This window comes from Marmota marmota, unplaced genomic scaffold (assembly GCF_001458135.2).
Source record: "Marmota marmota marmota unplaced genomic scaffold, marMar, whole genome shotgun sequence".
NCBI lineage: Eukaryota > Metazoa > Chordata > Mammalia > Rodentia > Sciuridae > Marmota > Marmota marmota.
In genome coordinates, this window is record NW_025999982.1 from 1,680,900 (window position 1) to 1,701,658 (window position 20,759).

General features: G+C 40.2%; 1 protein-coding gene and 1 long non-coding RNA gene across 3 annotated transcripts; one reads left to right on the top strand and one right to left on the bottom strand.

Moving 5' to 3' along the window:
* The first annotated feature begins 57 nt into the window (after positions 1-57).
* On the top strand, positions 58-5,015 carry Psmb9 (proteasome 20S subunit beta 9). Of its 2 annotated transcripts, none has more exons than XM_048805095.1 (6): positions 58-216; positions 2,244-2,311; positions 3,065-3,196; positions 3,757-3,886; positions 4,135-4,295; positions 4,837-5,015. In XM_048805095.1, exons 1-5 carry the CDS (start codon positions 157-159, stop codon positions 4,282-4,284), a joined length of 540 nt encoding a protein of 179 aa, XP_048661052.1. In that variant the 5' UTR covers positions 58-156; the 3' UTR covers positions 4,285-4,295; positions 4,837-5,015. The 2 variants fall into 2 exon arrangements, with proteins under 2 accessions (XP_048661052.1, XP_015343004.1); XM_015487518.2 differs by having other exon boundaries at positions 4,135-4,276.
* A 6,093-nt stretch (positions 5,016-11,108) lies between these two features.
* Positions 11,109-18,349, bottom strand: LOC125617414. Its single transcript, XR_007348393.1, has 3 exons — positions 17,995-18,349; positions 16,496-16,770; positions 11,109-13,410 (listed from the first exon to the last, which is right to left on the bottom strand). It is a non-coding gene; the product is annotated as an uncharacterized LOC125617414 (long non-coding RNA).
* Between the last annotated feature and the right edge of the window lie 2,410 nt (positions 18,350-20,759).

Below are 20,759 nucleotides of genomic sequence, written 5' to 3' on the forward strand. Positions count from 1 at the left end.
CAGATCTGCCCAGCACAGGTTAGGACAGCGCGCGACGCCTCGCCGGCGCCCCCTGGCAGAAGTAGTGAGGGGGCGGGGCTGAGAGCCGTAGGCAGCGCGCTGCCTCTGATTGGAAACCAGTGCCCCAGTCAGCAAGGAGCGCGGCGTTTGGCTGGGATGCTGCGGGCTGGAGCACCTACCGGGGACTTCTCCCGGACCGGAGAAGTCCACACTGGGGTAATAAGTCTGGGTCTGAGGGTTGGCAGAGGGCTCAGGGAGGTGGAGACAGGGGGACCCTGGAAGAGCCGGGCAGTGAATAGAGAAACTAACCAGAAGTTTAGGGAGGTAGCCTGGAGCAGCCAGTGCTTGCACTCCGCAACGAACATAGGTACCCCTATTCGTAAGGGAGACGCTCAGGGTCTCCGTGAGACCGTGTTGGAAAAGGGAGCTTTGGATCTTAGCTGGTAGCGTCAAGGGGAAGCTGCTCTGAAGCGCTTTCGCTTTCACTCTGGTGTGTACAGTGGGGGTGAGTTAAATCAAGAGAGGAGCTTGGAGACTGCAAAGAGATAAGGAAATGGTGCCCTGAATGAAGCAGGGCAGCACTTGGAAGAAAGAAATATGAGCATTTATGCAGAAGGACCAATTCATTACACAAAACTTTGTCCCTGGGTAACTCGCAGCCCAAGCACTAATAAAGGAAGGAAGGTGTCCTTATGTGAGTCAGTGATGCTCTTTCCCCGGAAGGCTCCTGCTTGGCACAGGTGCTGCCGTGCTCCTTACCTCCCTCATGCCCGCTGGGGGAGTTTGCCCATACCGGGTGCCTGGAGCATATGAAAGCATATGGCTGGTTTCTGCTCTCTGACCACTGACTGCCACTACTCTAGGCCTCAGGTGGTTTTGTTATAAAGAGATGGCCTCTGAGATGTAGTACTCCTGTTCTCTGGCCCTTTATATATAAGTCAGTATGTCAGAAAGTGCACTCGAGGTAGGCTCCGTAGGGGCCAGAGTAAGGCGTGGAGACCTGCCCACTTCTAAAAGCTACCCGCCCAAACTATTTTGGAAATGGTCATTGAAATCAGAACTGTCATTCTGGCTAGCAGCCCTGGTGTCCCCCTTGTCGCCATCACACACTCACTTCCCTCCTCTCCCAGCCTCTGACAAATTTTCTCATCCTAGCCACTTGGCGGGACTCTTTCTTCACCTGTCTCTGGGCAGATCTGCCCAGTACAGGTTAGGACAGCTCAAGATGCCTCACCAGCGCCAGGTGAGCAGTGGAAAGCACAAGAAGTCTCACTGCCAGATTAGCAGTGGAAAGCACAAGAAGTCCAATCAAGGGATAGGAGTTAGACCTGGGTTTTAGTTCCAGGTCTGCTATTAATTCTGCATGACCTTGGCTAAGTAATTTCTTCTCCGTGACTCAGTTTCCTCCACTGAACAGAGAATCTTTAAGGCTCCTTCCAACTCAACAAGATCTGGAAAAGTATATCTTTATCCTCTTTCATTCTTCCTTAATCCTTTTCTTGACCTGGAAATTTCAGTTCAAATTTTCCAGTCAAGAGATCTGGACAGAGATCAGCACTCTCCTAGTACAGACTCTTCCCCTGGCTGCAAAGACTTTGATTTACCTCTTTCAATCCTTCTATGTGTTCTTGTTTCTTCCCTCCTACCTTGACCCCTGGCCATGCCAACCACTGACCTCCTTGATGTTTTCCATTGCCTGGTAAATTTAAAGAGCTCACTTCTGATTAAGCAAGAATGGGGGTAGAGGATTTGGGATCAAAAAACAAATCTGACCTTGTTTACCAAGTTCACAGTTACTTGCACTATCAGATCTGTACCACATCTGCACCTACAACAGGCACAAGGTAGTGGAGACTATTCACTTGTGGGCTTCTTCACCAGCACATGGAAGTGACCCCCCCTCCAGCCCTCCCCTCAGTAGGATCACTTCTCCCTTTAGGAACCTCATCTCCACCTCTCTTTTGAGTGGTAAGAATTCCACTTAGGGAAGTTGGGGCTTAGAGATAGTTCTTTCTGTGCGGTCTTAGAGCCAGGCTGTGACATTTGCCTATAGCTGAATGAAACAGTAGAGAAAGAAGAAAGATGTAGGGGGAAAAAAATCCTGTGCTAGGAGTCAGCTCTGGCCTGAACTACTGTGTGACCTTGAGCTAGTCACCTTCCCTCTCCGGGAATGTTTCCTCTTCTATAGCATAAGGGATGGGGACTTTTCCTGCTCTGACATTTCATACTCTGTGTCTCTGCAGACAACCATCATGGCAGTGGAGTTTGATGGGGGTGTCGTGGTGGGTTCTGATTCCCGGGTGTCTGCAGGGTGAGTACAGTGAAGGTGTATATCTTTGGACGGAAGCTAATGATGGCCCCCAATACACATTTTTTTCTGACCCATTTGTGAAAAAATCTGATAGGTTAGAGCTTTCAGGAAATGAAGCTGACCTTTTCAAAAATCCACTATAATATGACCTTGGGTAGGTGTATGGGTGCTGAATTCATGGAGGAGGATCTAGGGTCTCAGTGCCTAAATAGCCTGTCCTTGTCATGTGTCACGATAAGTGTAAAGGACTAGGGTCTGAATGTGGCACAGGCTGTAGGTTTCTGAGGAGTCTTCTTCCATCTGTGTTTAAGGATAAATAAGATGGCTTCATTAAGTAAGCATCTCACTTCTCATTCTTACATTTTCATTTAACTTTGTCTCTTCTCCCCTCCTAGCCAGTTTTCTCACATGCAACATGAGTATATAGGATTAGATCAGTATTACTTACATTATGTTCTGTAGAACAGAACTCCTCCAAGATGATTAATAGGGAAGAAAAATTCATGAGGCACATGTTTCTTAACTCCGTATATTTGTTTTGTTGTAAAATCTAAGTCTGAAAAGAAGTCTAATTAATAATGATTAATAGAGTGATTACTTTATCTGAGGTTATTTTATTTTTGTTGGCTGCTTTAATCCAAGCATTAAATTTCATGCTATTCTCTTTTCAAATAACCTTGAGGAACAATAAATGATTAGCCCCCCAAATTCCTGCAACTCTAACATTAATGACCATTGGCTGTTTCCCAACAGAGAGGCAGTGGTCAACCGGGTGTTTGACAAGCTGTCCCCTCTACACCATCGCATCTACTGTGCCCTCTCTGGTTCAGCCGCTGATGCCCAAGCCGTTGCGGACATGGCCGCCTACCAGCTGGAGTTGCATGGGTATGACGCCCTGGGGACCTGACTCCAGATGAAGTATCTTGTTCCAGGAGCAATGTTTCAGCTTCTGTTTTTATTAGCTTTGAACAGTTTCCACATCTGTAAAGTGGAGTAAATAGTACCTACTCTGACTCCCCAGATGGCTGTTTTGAGAATCAAATGATAAATGTGAAAGCCGTTTGAAAACTGTAAATACTATCCTAAGAAAACTCATTAGGAAGAAAACAATGATGTGGGGCCCACCATAATATCAGGCAGTCACCACAGGAGAAATCAAAGTCCCTAGGACTGAGGTGAAGCTTATCTGCTTTTCCCCGTAAGGGCAGGGCCCTTGCAGCCAAAAGAGACTTGTACCATTGCAAGGTGGGTGGGGTGGAGCTGAGTGGAAGAGGGTGAATAACTGAAAGCTCCTTACAAATTGGTGGTGTGGCTCTCTAGTTTCTCTGTAGATGAGGGAGAGAAGCTGGAGTTTGAACTATTGCAGCTGTAGGTTCAAGTGTCACTTGGCAGGGATGACAGCAATGGCACAGGAGGGTGGGACTTATTCCTAACATCTCCTTCAGGTTGGAACTGGAAGAACCTCCACTGGTTCTGGCTGCTGCAAATGTGATAAGGAATATCACCTACAAATATAGGGAAGACTTGTCGGCACATCTCATGGTAGCTGGCTGGGACCAACGTGAAGGGGGCCAGGTGAGTCCCTCCCAAGGCACCCCCTTCCTTGGGGTTTCCCATTTCCCTACACAGGGGATGGAGGTCATAAGTCATTCCAGCAATGAGTTCCAAAGACACTGCCTCTTAAAAAGTACACTACAGCCTCAACTGTTGGGGATATGAAAAACAGGGCTTCCCTACAGGGTGCAAAGACGACCTGCTTGACTCAATGGGAACGAGCGGCTCTATGATTCTTTAGTCTGACCTGAGGGTGCCTCCGCCGCCAGGTATATGGAACCCTGGGAGGAATGCTGACTCGACAGCCTTTTGCCATTGGTGGATCTGGCAGCACTTACATTTACGGTTATGTGGATGCAGCATATAAACCAGGCATGACCCCTGAGGAGTGCAGGCGCTTCACCACAGATGGTAACTAACCATGCAGGAGGTAACCTGGGGGTGGGAGGCTGCACGAGGGAAGGAAGTAGGTTACGAGGAACAGGAATATAGATGGCCACTTAATTTATTGTTCAAACTGGGACACTTTGAAAGGGAAATTGGGAAGGACAAATATAAGACTGAATGGGGTTTGAGGACAATAGGGGTAAATCAGAACTGTTCAGAACAAAACAAGCTAGGATATGTGGTCCTCCTAGGAACCAGTGGTGTGCTGGGCTGGCTCATGCCAATGCATGAGGGCTGACTATTAAATATCCGAGGGTTTGGAACTTCTTGTTAATCTGTTGGTAGTTTGAAACTGATCAGTGGCCACAACTAAACCATGGGCATGAGTGGGTGCTACATATGAAGGCTTCTTTTTGGTTGCTTTTCTGAAGCTGGTTTACCAGTTCACCACTAAATATGCCTCTCTGGAAGCGGGGTTTTGAGGTGAAAGTGGAAGTCGTCCTATGGTGGACAGGAGGGGAAGGAAAAGATTTTTGAAGCTAAGTCATTCTCTCCTCCTCTCTCTAACTTGAAATCCTCTGCAGCTATCACTCTGGCTATGAACCGGGATGGCTCCAGTGGAGGTGTCATCTACCTGGTCACTATCACCGCTGCTGGTGTAGATCATCGAGTAATCTTGGGGAATGAGCTGCCAAAATTCTATGACGAGTGAATCTTCCTCTGACTTTCCTTCCTTGTTTTTAATAAACTCTACAGGACCAGAGGCCAGTGTGGTCAATGGGGAATGGGTGTCAGAGAGGTGAATATTAGGAGAGGGGGCTTCTTCCCTCCCAGATGTCAGCATATCCTTTTTATTCTCATCTCAGATCTGAAACATCTTTCCTAGAGAAAGGAGACAGGAGAATACTAGAAATAGAGGGAATCTATATGTGATAGGTCATCATGTACTCAGTGATTTTTAAACATTATAGATAATGTTTAAAAATCTCGTAGGGCTGCTGGGTGTGGCTCAGTGGCAGAGCACATGCCCTGGATTCAATCTCTAACACACACATAATAATAATAATAATAATAATAATAATAATAAAACAACTCATTCCAAGGCTTAAGAGATAAGGGTGCAAAAATTAACCCTCAAGTTTGTCTGTTGACACTTAGGAAATTGTTACAGATGTTTGAGTAACTGGGTTAAACACAGCTGAGTTTTGGTACTATCTTTGCCTGCACTTCCTGAGTGACAGGGCAACTTATTTCCCTTCAGAGAGCTCTCCTTTTCTTCTCTATACCAGAAAGTGGTGAGTGTTTTCTTTCTCCAGCATCCAATGACATTTTGCTAATAAGTGATCCCTTAGGGACTGGGATTATGGCTCAGTTGTAAAGCACTCGTCTGGCATGTGTGAGGCACTGGGTTCGATCCTCAGCACCACATTTAAAAAGTAAATAAATAAGTAAAATAAAGGTATTGTGTCCATCTACAACTAAAGAAAATATGTTTTTTAAAAAAATGATCCCTTGGGCTGGGGATGTGGCTCAACTGATAACGCGCTCGCCTGGCATGCACTGGGTGCTGGGTTCGATCCTCAGTACCACATAAAATAAAATAAAGATGTTGTGTCCACCGAAAACTGAAAAATAAATATTTAAAAAATTCTCTCTCTCTCTCTCTCTCTCTCTCCTCTCTCTCTTTAAAAAAAATGATCCCTTAAGAGGTCCATTCAACGGAAATATAAGTAGCATCTCAGGCTAAACCTGAATTCAGAGTACTCAGAGACAATCACATACCCTTAGGAGTGTGGGGAAAATCTAAAATCATAAAAGCCTCCTTGCTATTTATTTTGAATTTTTAAAATAATAGTTTAAGAGCCTCTCTCTCCCGGTGATCACAACTAGAAACTCTGTACAGGATACAAAAAGCAAGTACTTGAGGAGTCTGAAAGTAAACAAGAGCAGGTGGGTTGTGAAGAGAGTCAGAACTCAAAGGCCATGTTTCAAGGCCTTTCCTCCCCCAGCTTTGCCCTGAAGTCATTCTGAGTACAGAAGTGCACTAGAGCATAGCACAAATGCTAAGTCTCCAAAACAAATACTAGAGGAAGTAAGAAAAAGGGCCTCTGTGGGCAGGAGAGTGTAGGGGAATCTCCAGAAAAGACCCCTGAGGCTGGGGATTCCCTGATTCCAGGTCTGAACCCTCGTGATTGCTCAGTTACCCTTGAGCTGCACAAGCCAGGGACTTACCCGTGTGACACACCCTAAGCAGCACAGCGAGACTGAGAACTGAACCAAGATTGAAACCTATTAAAACTGGAAGGCTTGATTTTTTTTATTGGCCAACTAACTGCTCTTATATCCCTACCCTTCATTCCAAAAAGAGTTTATAACAGTTTAGAGACAGATATGATATATATACACATATATATATGTATATATAGATATAGATATTGTATGTAGGAATGAACTAAGGGGTGCTTAACTACTGAGCCACATCCCCAGCCCTTTTTTGAATTTTATCTTTTAGAGACAGGGTTTTGTGAGGGTCTTGCTAAATTGCTGAGGCTGGCCTTGAAACTCTCGATTCTCCTGCCTCAACCTTCTGAGCCCCTGGAATTACAGGTGTATGCCACCATACCCAGCCAGACATAATTTTTAAAAGTACAAATCAGGGTAAAGGGAAAATTAGGTTAAGAGAATAAATGAATCTAAAGGCTAAAATGTGTATATACATTAAAGTGGTATGGAGCTGGCTTACACTGGCTTGCAAGAACAGACTGTAAAATATAACCTGTCTCAAAACAAAAAATAAAAAGGGCTAGGTCCCATTGGCTCAGAGGCTGAGGCAGAGGATGGTGAGTTCAAAGAATTTCTCAAGTTAAATCATTGGTAATTTGATATTGACCATGATAGAAGTATTTACCCTACAGAAATCAGCAGTGCTACCAGTCAGATCTTGTTTTTTCCCCCAGAAAGCCAGTTTAACAAGACACATATGTACCAGCCGGCCATCAATGAATAAAATACAGTTGGCTCTGACCCACAGGGTATAGAAAGAGAACAAGGAAATAAAACCTAGAACAAGATTTCACATGATTTATATTTTGAAAGCCACCCAAAAATCCCAAATATATAACTTCTTAAGTCACACAGGACTTTACTGAAATAGAATATGCATTATGCTATAAAGAAAACTGCAGTAAATTTCAAAGTCTCAGTTTTAGAAACTATGTTCTGCAATAGAATGAGAACTTGGTTAACAAAATGATATCTAAAATTCTTTTATCTAACAGAATATTGATAAATAACATTGATTTAAAAGTCAATCATGAGAAAAATGAATTCATTTGAAACCAGGTTAAAAAAAATGTTACCCCATGTTTTGGAATACTGATATAGCAGTAATTTGGAAGACTTTTATGACTTCAATATATTTATTAGAACAAGAAAGTTAAAAATAAATGGCCAAGAAATTCTCCTCAAAAATCTGGGGGGAGGGCTGGGGTTGTAGCTCAGTGGTAGAACACTCGCCAAGCATGCACAAGGCATTGGGTTCGATCCTCAGCACCACATAAATGTAAAATAAAGATTAAAAAAAAATCTGGGGGGAGAGGTGGGAATGTGGCTCAGTGGTTAAAGTGTTCCTGGGTTCAATCCTTGGTACAAAAAAAAAAAATCTGTGGGAAAATAGAAATTGAATAAACCTAAAAAAAATAAGAAGAAAAAAATATTTAAAAAAAACGAAATAGAGAACAAAAACTAAGTAGTGAAGAGTCACAAAAGGTATAGCCAGGCATGGTGGTACATACCTATAATCCCAGAGGCTAGGGAGGCTGAGGAAGGAGGATTGCAAGTTCAAAGCCAAGCCTCAGCAACTTAGCAAGACTGTAAGCATCCTATTGAGACCCTGTCTCAAAATAAAAAATAAAAAGGGATAGGTCCCATTGGCTCAGAGGCTGAAGCAGGAGGATCTTGAGTTCAAAGCCAACCTCAGCAAAAGCAAGGTGCTAAGCAACTCAGTCAGATCCTGTCTCTAAATAAAATACAAAAATTGAGTTGGGGATGTGGCTCAGTGGTCGAGTGTCCCTGAGTTCAATCCCTAGTACAGAAAAAAAAAATCTACTTCTTAAAATATATTTCTAAAATATTCAAAGTTAGAACAAGACTGTGAATAAAGGGGAGAAAATGAATAAAAATAAAGAACAAAAAAGTGAGAATTGCTGTGAGTACAACAGAGATATAAACATAAAAGGGTATTTTGAATAAATATATACTAATAAATTTGAAAACCTTGGTGAGATAGATAAGTTCCCAGAAAACCACTTAATCTACTAAAATCAGCACAAGAATAAATACAAAATCAACTACACCAATTAATATTGAAGATACAGAAAAAGTTGTTGATGGCCTCTGATAAATGATTTTTTTTTTTAAATGCCCAGATGATCTTACAAGTGAGTAACATTGCACCAGTCTTGGTATGGTGGCACACGCCTATAGTCCCTGCAGCTCAGGAGGCTGAGACAGAGGATTCCAAGTTCAAAGCTAGCCTCAGCAACTTAGCAAGACCCTGTCTCAGTATAAAAACTAAAAAGGGCTGGGGATGTGGCTCAGTAGTTAAGCTTCCCTGGGTTCAATCTCTGGTACCAAAAAAAAAAAAAAAAGTGATTAACAAACATTAAGGAACATACAACTCCCAGCCTCACAGCTCAAAACTTATATACCTTTTCTTTCCTTCCTCCTTCCTCCTCCTCCTCCTCCTTCTTATTCTTCCTCTCCCTTTCACTTAACTTAAAATCTTAAAATAATAAAGTTTTTATCTCACAGTTCTAGAGGTTAGAAGTTGGAAATCAAAGTGTCGAAAGGGTTGGTTCCTTCCGAGGGCTGAGAGGTAGAATCTGTTCCAGGCCTCTTTCCTGGCTTTTGGTGTTTTGTGGACAATCCTTGATGTTCTTGGTTTCTAGAAGCATCACTTCAGTCTCTGCCTTATCATCTCTGGCTTTCTTCCCGTGTGTGCCTGTCTCTGTGTCCAAATTATTGCTTTTTTTAATCAGTCATTTGAATTTGGACTCATCATATGACCCTATCTTAACTCCATCATCTACAAAAACTCTATTTCCAAATAAGGTCACAATAGATTCTGGAGATTAGAAATTCCACATATTACAGGTGGGACACCAATTCAACCCATAATAGGGACCTCACACTCAAATCATTGAACCCAGTTGTTGTTCAGATGTCCAATATCCTGGCTTCTTCATTCTCCGCCACCCATTTTTTTGTTGTTTTGTTTTGTAATACCCCAAATATTCAACAAACAGACACACCACTGAATCATCCAGATACTTTGTTCATCTCTTATTATGACCACTTGGATTCAATGTTGGTGCAAAAGATAGGAAGAGGTGGAGCCATGAATAGCCACCATCAGGAAGATTCAACCCAGGGGTATTCCAGGGCTGAGGTGCAGTGACTGCTGGAAAGGAATTCAGAACCCGGGAGGCCAGAGGCCAGGCAAGCAACATCTGGAGTGTGCGGCCACCATTCAAGTATCAGGAGCACGATTACCATAGTCAGAATAGGGGCAGGTGGAGGCTCCAAAACCTTAGCAAAGGTCATGTGGACCAAATCTCATCAATAGAAGCCAAATAGGTTTGTGGAGTCCTATCATGGATGTTCTCTTTGTGAGCTTGGGAAGTCCCCCCAAGAATATCCCCCAGCTCGAAGACTTGGTGGATAAGCTGCCGTCCAAAATGAAGGCTTACAAGAAGAGGAGGCAGAGGAGGTGATGAATGCAGAAGGTCCCTGGGAGCACCCACACATGCTTGGAGCTGGCAAGGTATCTCAATCTTCTTCCTTCTCACATGTTATGTTATGGACTGAGTGTGATGTTGATGGTCATGTTACGGACTGAAGGTTTGTGCCCTCCCAGAATGACAGCACTTTTCTCACAAAATAGAAAGCAATAGATTAAAAGGTTCCCAGCTAATTTTATCAGGTTAATGTAGTTTTGATTCCAAATCAAAATATGAAATATTCAGGGAAAGAAAATAATAGGTCCACCTAACCTTGGATACAGATGGGAAAAAATAAATAATTATTTGTGAACTGAGTTTGATGGCATTAAACCTAATAATAATACATCAAAATCAAATGGGAAATCCTTGGACTGCAAGGATGGTTCAATATAATAAAATACATTGCTATAATTCACAATATTTATAAATTAAAAAATTAGAGTCATATGCTTTTTTTCAATTGATTAGTAAAATGCACTTGATAAACTATATATTTATGATTTTGGGAAAACAATTATAGAACCAAGAATCAAATCTTATTGGGGGGGTGGGTAGTGATTGAACCCAACAGTACTTAATCACTGAGCCACATTCCCAGCCCTTTATTATATTTTGTTTTGAGACAAGGTCTCACTAAGTTGATGAGGGCCTTATCAAGTTGTGGAGCTGGCTTTGAACTTGTGATCCTCCTGTCTCAGCCTTCCAAGCTGCTGGGATCACAGGCATGCACCACCGTACCCAGTTTGCCGCAGCCCGGCTGCAGCAAAATAACCGGGGGGTGACGAACAACTTGTGTAGATCGATACAGCAGGTGTAGGAGCCGTTTATTGTAGGACAGGAGCGGTATATATACATTCCACACAGCTTATCTAATTAACATAAACTCGATACAGCAGTCAACCAATAAGGAATCTCCACACTTAATGGCTCGCTGGCGTTACTTCATAAACCACTCCCTCTGGTGAAAAGCCAGGCGCCATCCAGACTTGTTTACGGACTCTAACACCAGTTGAAAACATAAACATTTTTATTTTGATAACACACACTCACTCTCTCTCTCAATCTCTCTCTCTCTCTCTCTCTCTCTCTCTCTCTCTCTCTATATATATATATATATATATATATATATCTCAAAAGGAGAACACCAAACATAATTTTTTTACCACAAATAAGCAGCCATAACAAGGCACAGAGAGCAGAAACATATATTAGAAATCAAAGGGTTAGGGCTGGGGTTATGGCTCAGAGGTACAGGCGTTTGCCTAGTATGTGTGAGGCACTGTGTTCCATCCTCAGCACCACATAAAAATAAAAACAAAAAATAAAGGTATTGTGTCCACCTACAACTAAAAAATAAATGTTTTTTTTAAAAAAAAGAACCAAAGGGTTAGTGTTGCATACAAATATAGCTTTTCCTTTTTGTAGCTTTGGAGATAGCTACAGGGATGTAAAATAACCTTCTGTAGCAGCTGGTAAGGAAACTAAGGAGCACTCCCCAGCAGCATAGAGCACATTAACAAAAAGACACAAGAATGGATTTGGCTACTGTAGTGCAAAATGTCTAGGACAGAATTGAAAATTCACTTCAATACTAAGAAGTAACCACTAGAACTTGATAATACTTCCCAAAGCGCTCACTCAAGTTGTATTACATACTAAAGATTATTTACAGAAACAATGGTTATACAGTAACTTTTAAATCTGCAATTTAGGTTTCAGATATTCCCATTAATAATTAACTACAGGGCTGGGGATGTGGCTCAAGCGTTAAAGCGCTCGCCTGGCATGCACCGGGCCCTGGGTTCGATCCTCAGCACCACATAAAAATAAAATAAAGATGTTGTGTCCACCGAAAACTGAAAAATAAATATTAAAAAATTCTCTCTCTTTCTCTCTCTCTCTTTAAAAAAAAGAATTAACTACACTAAAACTCTATTAAATTACACCTAAGTGATTCAGCTATGAGAATTTCCAACAAAGATAAATACTGCCATCCAAATTATTAGCTATAGTTTAACAATAATCTCAATACCAGCAACCACTGTAGTTACTATTATCTAACTTGTTTTTCTAGTCTCATTTTCTTTGTGGTTCACAAACTCATCCTGAGCATAAGAAAAGATCAAACTTTAATGGAACAATCTTTAGATTGAACATGTCAACTTAAAAAAAATCACACACAAGACTACAATTGTGGCAGCTATTCCAAATACCTGCTTTGAGTTCAAGCACTCATTTAAAAAAAAAATAATAACTAAGGCCTTTAAATAAAACTCTACTACTAACTTTATAAGACTGAAATTTTAAGAACAACTATTTAGAAAATATGGTTTACTATGCACCTTTTGCATAAGAGAAAAGGAGACTGACTATAAATGATGTCAACATTTAAGTGAACTGTACTATGACCTTGTGGCCAGAAAATTGCAATTTTTCCTAAAAGGAAGGCAGTCTTAATTTATTTATTTATTATTGTCTTCTAAAGCTTATAAATACAAACATCACTACTTTGGGAAGGTTATAAAAAATTCTTAGAAAAAAATAATTTCAAACATTAGTCAACTGCTGAAATACTCATCTACTATTAAGTTGTTCTTTAATAAGAAATAGAATTTTTTGGGACTGGGGCTGTAGCTCAGCGGCAAAGTGCTCACCTAGCATGTGCGAGGCCCTAGGTTCGATCCTCAGCACCACATAAAAATAAATAAATAAATAAAGATATTGTGTACAACTACAACTAAAAAAATAAATATTTTTTTAAAAAAGAAAAGGAATAGAATTTTTCATAGCACATGCCCCAGAGTTGCCTCAATTAATTACTATAGCCATTAAAAACCAAACTCGGCTAAATGGGCAAATATTTTCCTAGCCTTACTAAACATCTGCAGCTCTATCCTGTTGTTTCAATAGGCACCACATTTGTTTGAGTAACAGTTGACTGCATCCGACGAAAATTAATAACTAAGCTTACACACACATGAAAAACCAAACACTGATACTGTGCTTCCTATACATGTACTGTCTGATGCACATGAAAACAGACCTAGTTAATGCCCTTTAGGGACAGAAGAGTTTACTTTTCCTTGACTGGTTCTCATTCTAACCAGCAAACTCTAACTTTTTGTTTATAATGATCTCTTAAAAAAAAAAAAAAAAATCCGGGACTGGGGCTGGGGCTCAGAGGTAGCACACTTGCCTGGCATGTGTGAGGCACTGGGTTCTCAGCACCACATGTAAAGAAATAAAATAAAGGTCTATCAACAACTAGAAAAACATTTTAAAAAAGAATCCTGTAACATCGATGATAGAGGGAGACCATCAATTCCATCACATGTAGTCCACCCACAGATCACTGCACGGCAGATATAATGCAGGCTGAAAAAAAAAATTAGCAGCAAATTATTAAAGAATTTATCAAGATTTTCAGCTATAAAATTAATAGCATTTCAATACACCAGAACAACCAATAAGAAATACAATAAAATCAGGAAGTATTCACCATAAACAAAAAACTTATAAAGCATGTAGTGATTAACTTAATTGAGAATTTATAGAAAAATTTAAAACCCTAAGAAGTTATTGAATATGATTTTAAATAACAGCCATTTTGTGTTCTTGGGGAGGATCATAATCTTATAAAGGTATCAATTGCCCCCCCATTAGTCTTGAATTTAATTTCATTTGAAACTCCACTTGACCTTTTTGAAGAAACTTATAAATTTACTTTAAAAAATATATGATAGAATTAAAATAATAAAATAAAAAGTATATGATAGAATAAAATCATCAAATAGCTAAGCAAACCTTCAGAAAAGAATAATATAAAGGAGAGACTCATCTAAAGAAATACTAAGACCTTCTATGGAACTAACTGGGAAAAAGACTTATTATAAATCTAATAGTCATTTTTAAAACAAATTGACAAGGGAACAGAGGTATAGAAATAGCTGAAAGATAAACCCATAGATTTATGGAAATCTAATATGCATTAACTTGGCACCACAAATTAATAGAGAAACTATGGATTGTAACAGATGTTATTCAAAACAAAGTTTACTATATAAAGAAATATAAAACCAGATCCTGACGTAATGCCACATACAATAACAGACTACAGGCAGGTTGAAGTGAAAAGAGAAATGTGAAACTTTTATAGAATAAAATGGAAAAAATTATCTTCGTGATTAGTAGCAAAGAACTTATTCAAAAATATAAAACTTCAAAAACCATAATTGGAAATATTTTATTATCTAATTAAATTAAAATTTAAAAAAATTTTAACGAAGGGGACAGCACTTACAAAAAAGAGAATGAGAAAGAGTATTTGCATTATCTAAAACCAACCAGGGGTTTGGGGATGTGGCTCACTGGTAGCACATTTACCTATCATGTACAAGGCCCTGGGTTCAATCCCCAGCACTGCAATTAATAAATAAATAAAACCAGGGATAATATCCAGAATATTCAATGAACTATTGGAAATCAGTAATTAAAAAGTTAGCAACCCCTAGAGATAAATGCACCAAAAGACAACCTCGTACCTATTAGACTGGAAAACATTGCCAGATGATGCCAAATGTTGATGAGGAAATAGGACTAAGAGAAGCCCCTCACACTGCTAGTAAAAATATGAACTGGTGCAGCCGTTCTGGGGAGAATTTTCTGATGCTTGATCACATTATGTGCATGAACACCCTATGATCAATAACCTCACTCCTGGGAACATGCCCGCATCTCCTATTATACGTGTCCACAAGGAGACCTCTCCTACTGTAAGGCAGCTATTTTAAACACCTTGTGGTGTCAGGAGATGGAGACAATCCTCATGTCTACCAGACAGAAGGCAGGAGAAAGGTGTGAATGGCCACCCTGGAGCACCAGGAAGAAGCCAAGAGCACTGCATTAAATGCACCCATAGTGACATGGATGGATCTAGAAAACACAAAGCTAGGAAAACAATAGAATGAGCTTTTAGCACAAAACTGCTCAGTTAAAATCACACACACACACAAACAATACAAATCTTGCAAGAATACATATAACAAAGAAATATACATAAGGCACATTAGAATGATTGTCTTTAGTGAGAGGAAAGAAATTGGAAGTAGGAAATGAAATAAATTATAATGAATACAGAGGAGATTTTATATAGACTGATGATGACCATGTACAATGAACTGAGGAATAGAATTAATTCCACCATTTGCATCTGAGGTTAAAATGAAATCAACAACTCAAAGAAAATCATAGTTCTGAGAGCAATTTTCCTTATATTTTCATGACAAATATTAGCTAATTCCCCCATTTTTCCCATACAACTAAATAAACAGGAAACAAAGCAGTCAATTGAAGATCAAGATTTAGAAAGGGAAGGTAAGAACTAAGAATGATTCAGGCTAGGATTTTGGCTAAGTGGTAGAGAGCTTGCCTCACATATGTGAGGTACTGGATTGGATCCTCAACACCACATAAAAAAAATAAATACACAAAATAAAGTTATTTTTAAAAAAAGAAGAAGAATGATTCTTACAGGGCTGGGGTTGTAGCTCAGTGGTAGTGTGTTTGTCTAGCATGTGTGAGGCACTGGGTTCAATCCTCAGCACCACATAATAAGTAAATAAAAAAAGGTATTGTGTCCATCTACAACAAAAAATACTTTAAAAAAAAAGAAAAGAAAGAATGATTCTTATATTCATTCCTACATTTGCCTCTCTCCACAGTGCATTTGTGGGGTCAGGGGAGATTATTATAAATCTTTTGGAATGTAAAAAACATGTTTTATTTTATATAACAAGCTAGAATATATGGATTTGTTTTGGTCCTCCTTAAATTATTGAGTCTGCAGGCTATGGATGTATATTGTGAAAAGAAGAACATTTTCACTCACTGGACTTACGCAGATGCATTGGAAATTGGCTCACAATATTCAACTTTACCCAACAAGGAACATGACAGAGTTCCATGTATAGCATGTGTAATACAGAATGTATGCTCTCAAAAATGCAGAGATAAAATATAGAGATTCCATTCTCTATAAAATGGCTTGTATTTGTCAGGAGAAACAGAACCAATAGAATGAATAGATTGAGAGATGGTTTGGGTTTTGTTTGCATTGCTTAGTATCGAACCCGGGCCCTTGCACATGCCAGGCAAGTGCTCTCTCATGAAGCTATGCCCCCAGCCCTAGAGAGATTTATTTTAAGGAATTGGCTCATGTGTCTATGGAGACTGGCAAGTTCAGAATCTACCGGGCAGGCTGAAGACCCAAGGAGGAATAGATGTTGCAGCTGAAGCCTGAATGGAGTGTGGAGGTAGAGTTAGTTCCTTGTTCCTTGGAGAATGTCAGTCTTTCTTAAGGCCTTCAACTAATTGGAAGACCCACCTACATTGTGGAGGGTAATCTGCTTTGCCAAAGATGTACTGATTTAAATGCTGAATTTATCTTAAAAAAAAAAAATACCTTCACAGCGACATCTAGACTGGTAGCAAACAAATGGGTACCATACGCTGGCCAAGTCAACCCATAAAATTAGCCATCAAGGGCACAAAGTGAAACTTTAAGGTAAATGTGGCAGGAGTGTTGATTAAGTGAACTGCTACAGTCATCCGTGAAGTTTCAGATTGGCCTCCCATCCAAGGAGACCTGTGACAAGATAGAATGGTACCAGACAAACTCTGGGTGACTCAGTTGAGGTTTCTGTCCGGACCATCATAGGCTGGCTGCTTCTGACTGCCCTAGAGAGCACAGAGAGGAGAAAGAATAAATTGAAAGCTTTTAATCCAACTTGAGACATGAATGAAAAGTTTAGAAGTTTCTGTGGCCATCTTAAGGGAATATTTTTATCCTCAATGCAGCACAGACAAGGACGAGGGCCAGCCCAGGGTCTACTGTTGGCTGCGAAACTCCACAGGGGCCCTGATGCTAAGGTACAGCCACTGCTGAGTTGGGTCTAGATCCTGAGATATGAACTGAGAACACAGGAGCAGATCCAGAGAAGTCTGAGGACCATGAATCACCAAACCCCTCCATGAATATCCCACTAGCGAAGGAGACTCTGGTATTATCTGCTGCTGTCTAATAAATGAGGCCAAAAGCAAACATTTTCTATGGGGCATTACTGGTGCAATAGGGACAATTTTAATAGGACTATGTGTTTGGTAATATTGTATCAAGTTTATCTGATGATGGTATTGTGATTATGCAGGAGAAATGTCCACGTTCTTAAAATGTACATGACAAAACATTTAGGGGTGAAATGTCATACTGTCCATAAATTACCCTGAAATGGTTTCACAAAATAGTTCATCAACAATAAATGGATAAATAAAATGTTGCTTATTCATACAACAGAATACTACATAAGCAATTAAAAATTAATGAACAACTGATAATACTACAACACGGATGACTCTGTCAGAAATAATATTGAGTGCCAAGCACCAGTGGCACATGCCTATAATCCCAGCAACTCAGGAGGCTGAGGCAGGAGGATTTTGAGTTCAAGACCAGCCTCAGCAACTTAGTGAGACCCTGTCTCAAAATGAAAAATAGAATGGACTGGGAATGTGGATCAGTGGTAAATCACCCCTGGGTTCAATCCCCAGTAACAAAATAATAATAATAATAATAATAATAATAATAATAATATCAAGTGGAAAAGCCAGATACATACACAAAAAGCATACTGTTTATTTCAGTTATCTATGGCTATTAGCAAACCACCCCCAAACTTAATGGCTTTAGACTAAAGAAAAAAAAATTATTTTATCCTCTCTTGTGAGTCTGTGAATTACCAGACCTCTAAGAAGCACTGACACAGCCCATGAGCCAAACTGCCTTTTCATGGTAGCCCAACACTTCACCCAGCACTCACAGTGTTTGGGGTATGGACTCTGATTATATCTCCTGGGTGTCCATCAGATTTGGACACCATTAGAGTCCTCTGAAGTAGCTCCTACCTTATGAGTCCTGCCTCTCTAGGGTAGAAATCAGAAAAATCACTTCCCCAAATTCTTTTTGAAGTTAGGACAAAAATACAGGAACTGAGTCCCATCAATCAAATTCATCCACCTGAGTCTTCAATTCAAAAGGAAGCAACAGGAGGAAAAAGCATCCAACCTGTATTCATTTTTCTGGCAAAGGCCAATGGAAATAAAGAAGCAGCAACTGGCTTTTGCAGAAGCGATGGTAAAAAGATGAAGTTCCTGGAACAGAAGTGGTTTAGCTGGTGCCTGCAGTAGTGGCTGCAAGTAACGCACAGTTCCTAACAGAAGAAGCAGCAGCATCTCAAGCCCCGGGGGGACCACAGCACTGAGGAGGTTCAGCACCCTCCTTCTGTGTGTGGTTTGGGACTTCCCACTTCACAAGAGGAGCCTCCCATCCGTTGTTCTAGCACTTCCTTTCCAAATGCCTAATTCTGAAACAGATGTGTTTACTAGACTTTTCAAAGTTTTATCAAAATCATTAATGAGGGAACCAGGAAGAATGCAAGAGACTTGATTCAAAGAGTATCATGAAAACAGAGAAAGATGAAAAACAGGAAAAACTGCTGCTAGCCATTCAGCATGGTTAATGTACTACAGGGTAATAAAATCCCAACCTTCATGTTATCTTCTCTACAGAGAAAAGGCAAAAGCCACCATCCCTTATCAGCTCTCTACCAATTAGCCTCTAATTGTGTAGGCTGGGTTGATAGAGCTGGCCTCTTTTAAGCAAGTTATAATCACTCAGATGTTGAGGCAGGCTATTGAAAAAAGATTCAAGTATGATATTAAACAATCAAACAGGCACAATTTCACCTTATTACTAATCTGGAACATTTTTTTTCCTACACAATTCCTGACCTTAAGGTACAGAAATGTTCTAATTCAGTTTCATTAATTTTATAGTCTCTTCTAGTTTGGCCTGCTTTAGAATTCAGAAATAAAGACTTCCTTGTTGTATAATTAACAAAGCAAAAATCTTATCAGATTAAGGCTAGAGAGTTCACATCTGCCTGAAAGGCTTTGTCCTATAAGGTCGTAATTTCACTCACTTCAGTCTTAACCAGGATGTGTGTGTATGTGTGCGTGTGTGTGTGTGTTTGCATGTGTGCATGCTGGAGATGGAACCCAAAGCCTCCTGCAAGCTAAGCACACCTTCTACCCCTGAGCTTCGCCCTCAGCCCACAAGGTATGGTGTGTGTGTGTGTGTGTGTGATGCTGGGCAAGCACTCTACCAACTGAGCTATATCCTCAACCATTAGGTATGTTTTTACCCCCCCTCATCAACTCATTTATTCTGAGAAACCTCCCCTAACTCATCTCTTCAGAGTTTTGCTTGTAGTCTATCTCACCCACAGCCCGGATGTCCCAGGACAATGGGGTAGATTGCAGACAGGCCAAAGAAGTGCTTATAGACAGCAGAGAAGTTCAGGGCGACAGGCAGATCACACCTCCATCAGTCACTCAGGGTACTGTGCCATGTAGTGCCTCCTCTCCCTCGCGGTGTTTTGTCCTCCCTCACCAGCTGGATGAGCAGCACATGTCCGTTCCACGGTGCCCTCAGTTCCACACCTGTCCCCACTCCTAAAGATGGGTTTTATATATTAAGGTACAGAAGCAGGGACATCTCCAGCATTAGCTTGCTTGTAGGACCAGCATCCCCAGGAGCAGGTGTCCTGGTATACATGCCAGAAAGTAGCTTTTTCCAGATAACACTAACTTGCCCTAGTTTCTGGTGTGCCCATCAGCAAACCAGTGTCCTTCAAGATAATATATATATGAACTTTCTAACCCAAGCCTGCTTTTATTGTTCCCTTAACTTGGGTAGGTTTTTGGAAACAAAAAGGAGACCTTCAGGGACATGTTGTTTTACTGTTCTCCTTTGCTTTAAGGACAATACATAGTCCCTATCTATGGAGGAAATCCTATTTCTCTGAGTTTCCCAAAATTCACCAGTGATCCTGGCTTATCAAAAGTAAGTTTTTTCCACCTATCAGGTGGGGACTCCTATAAACCAGTACCTAGGAGGACTTTGTAAGCCTTGTTTCCACATATGAACTACAGTCTTTGCTCTCTAATAATTTAATGCCCAAGTAAATGAGATTTCTTTTAATGTAACAGTTCTGGTATCTCAGGGCTCCAAATTTGTGGCTCTCAGGATCACTGAACCATTGCATGTTACTACATTTTTTGTAAAAACAAAGTAACCCATAAAAGGCACTTTGCATATTTTCAGAAAATAACTATGTATCAAATTTTCTATAGAAAAATCATCATAAATTCTATCAATGATGCTATCTATAAAATGTTTCATAGTTTATAGATGTATGGTGCTTATGAAAAGCAAAATTGTACTCTATGCTCTTTAACAAAGGATAGCAAAGATTTTCCTAACCTTAAAATATTTTAAAAGCATTTGTCAGAATTCCAATTAATAAGGTCCATAATCATGCTTAATTTCTCCTAAGTAATCAATAGACCTCGTAATCTACATTAATATTTATTATAGGATATTTTTCCAGAAAAACTGGGTCCATAGGAACAAGATACCATTCAAGAACATTTGACTTAGTTTCCACAAGCATAGGCTAAAGCTGAGAGTTATAGATAAATAAAAGAAAAAAATACAGGTTTTCTTATGCTCATCAGAAAATAGAATAAATATACATATGTGTGTATGTATTCTCCACAATATCAAGAGTCATGCACCTCTGAGGTTTCCCTTTTCTGTTGTTTCTCTC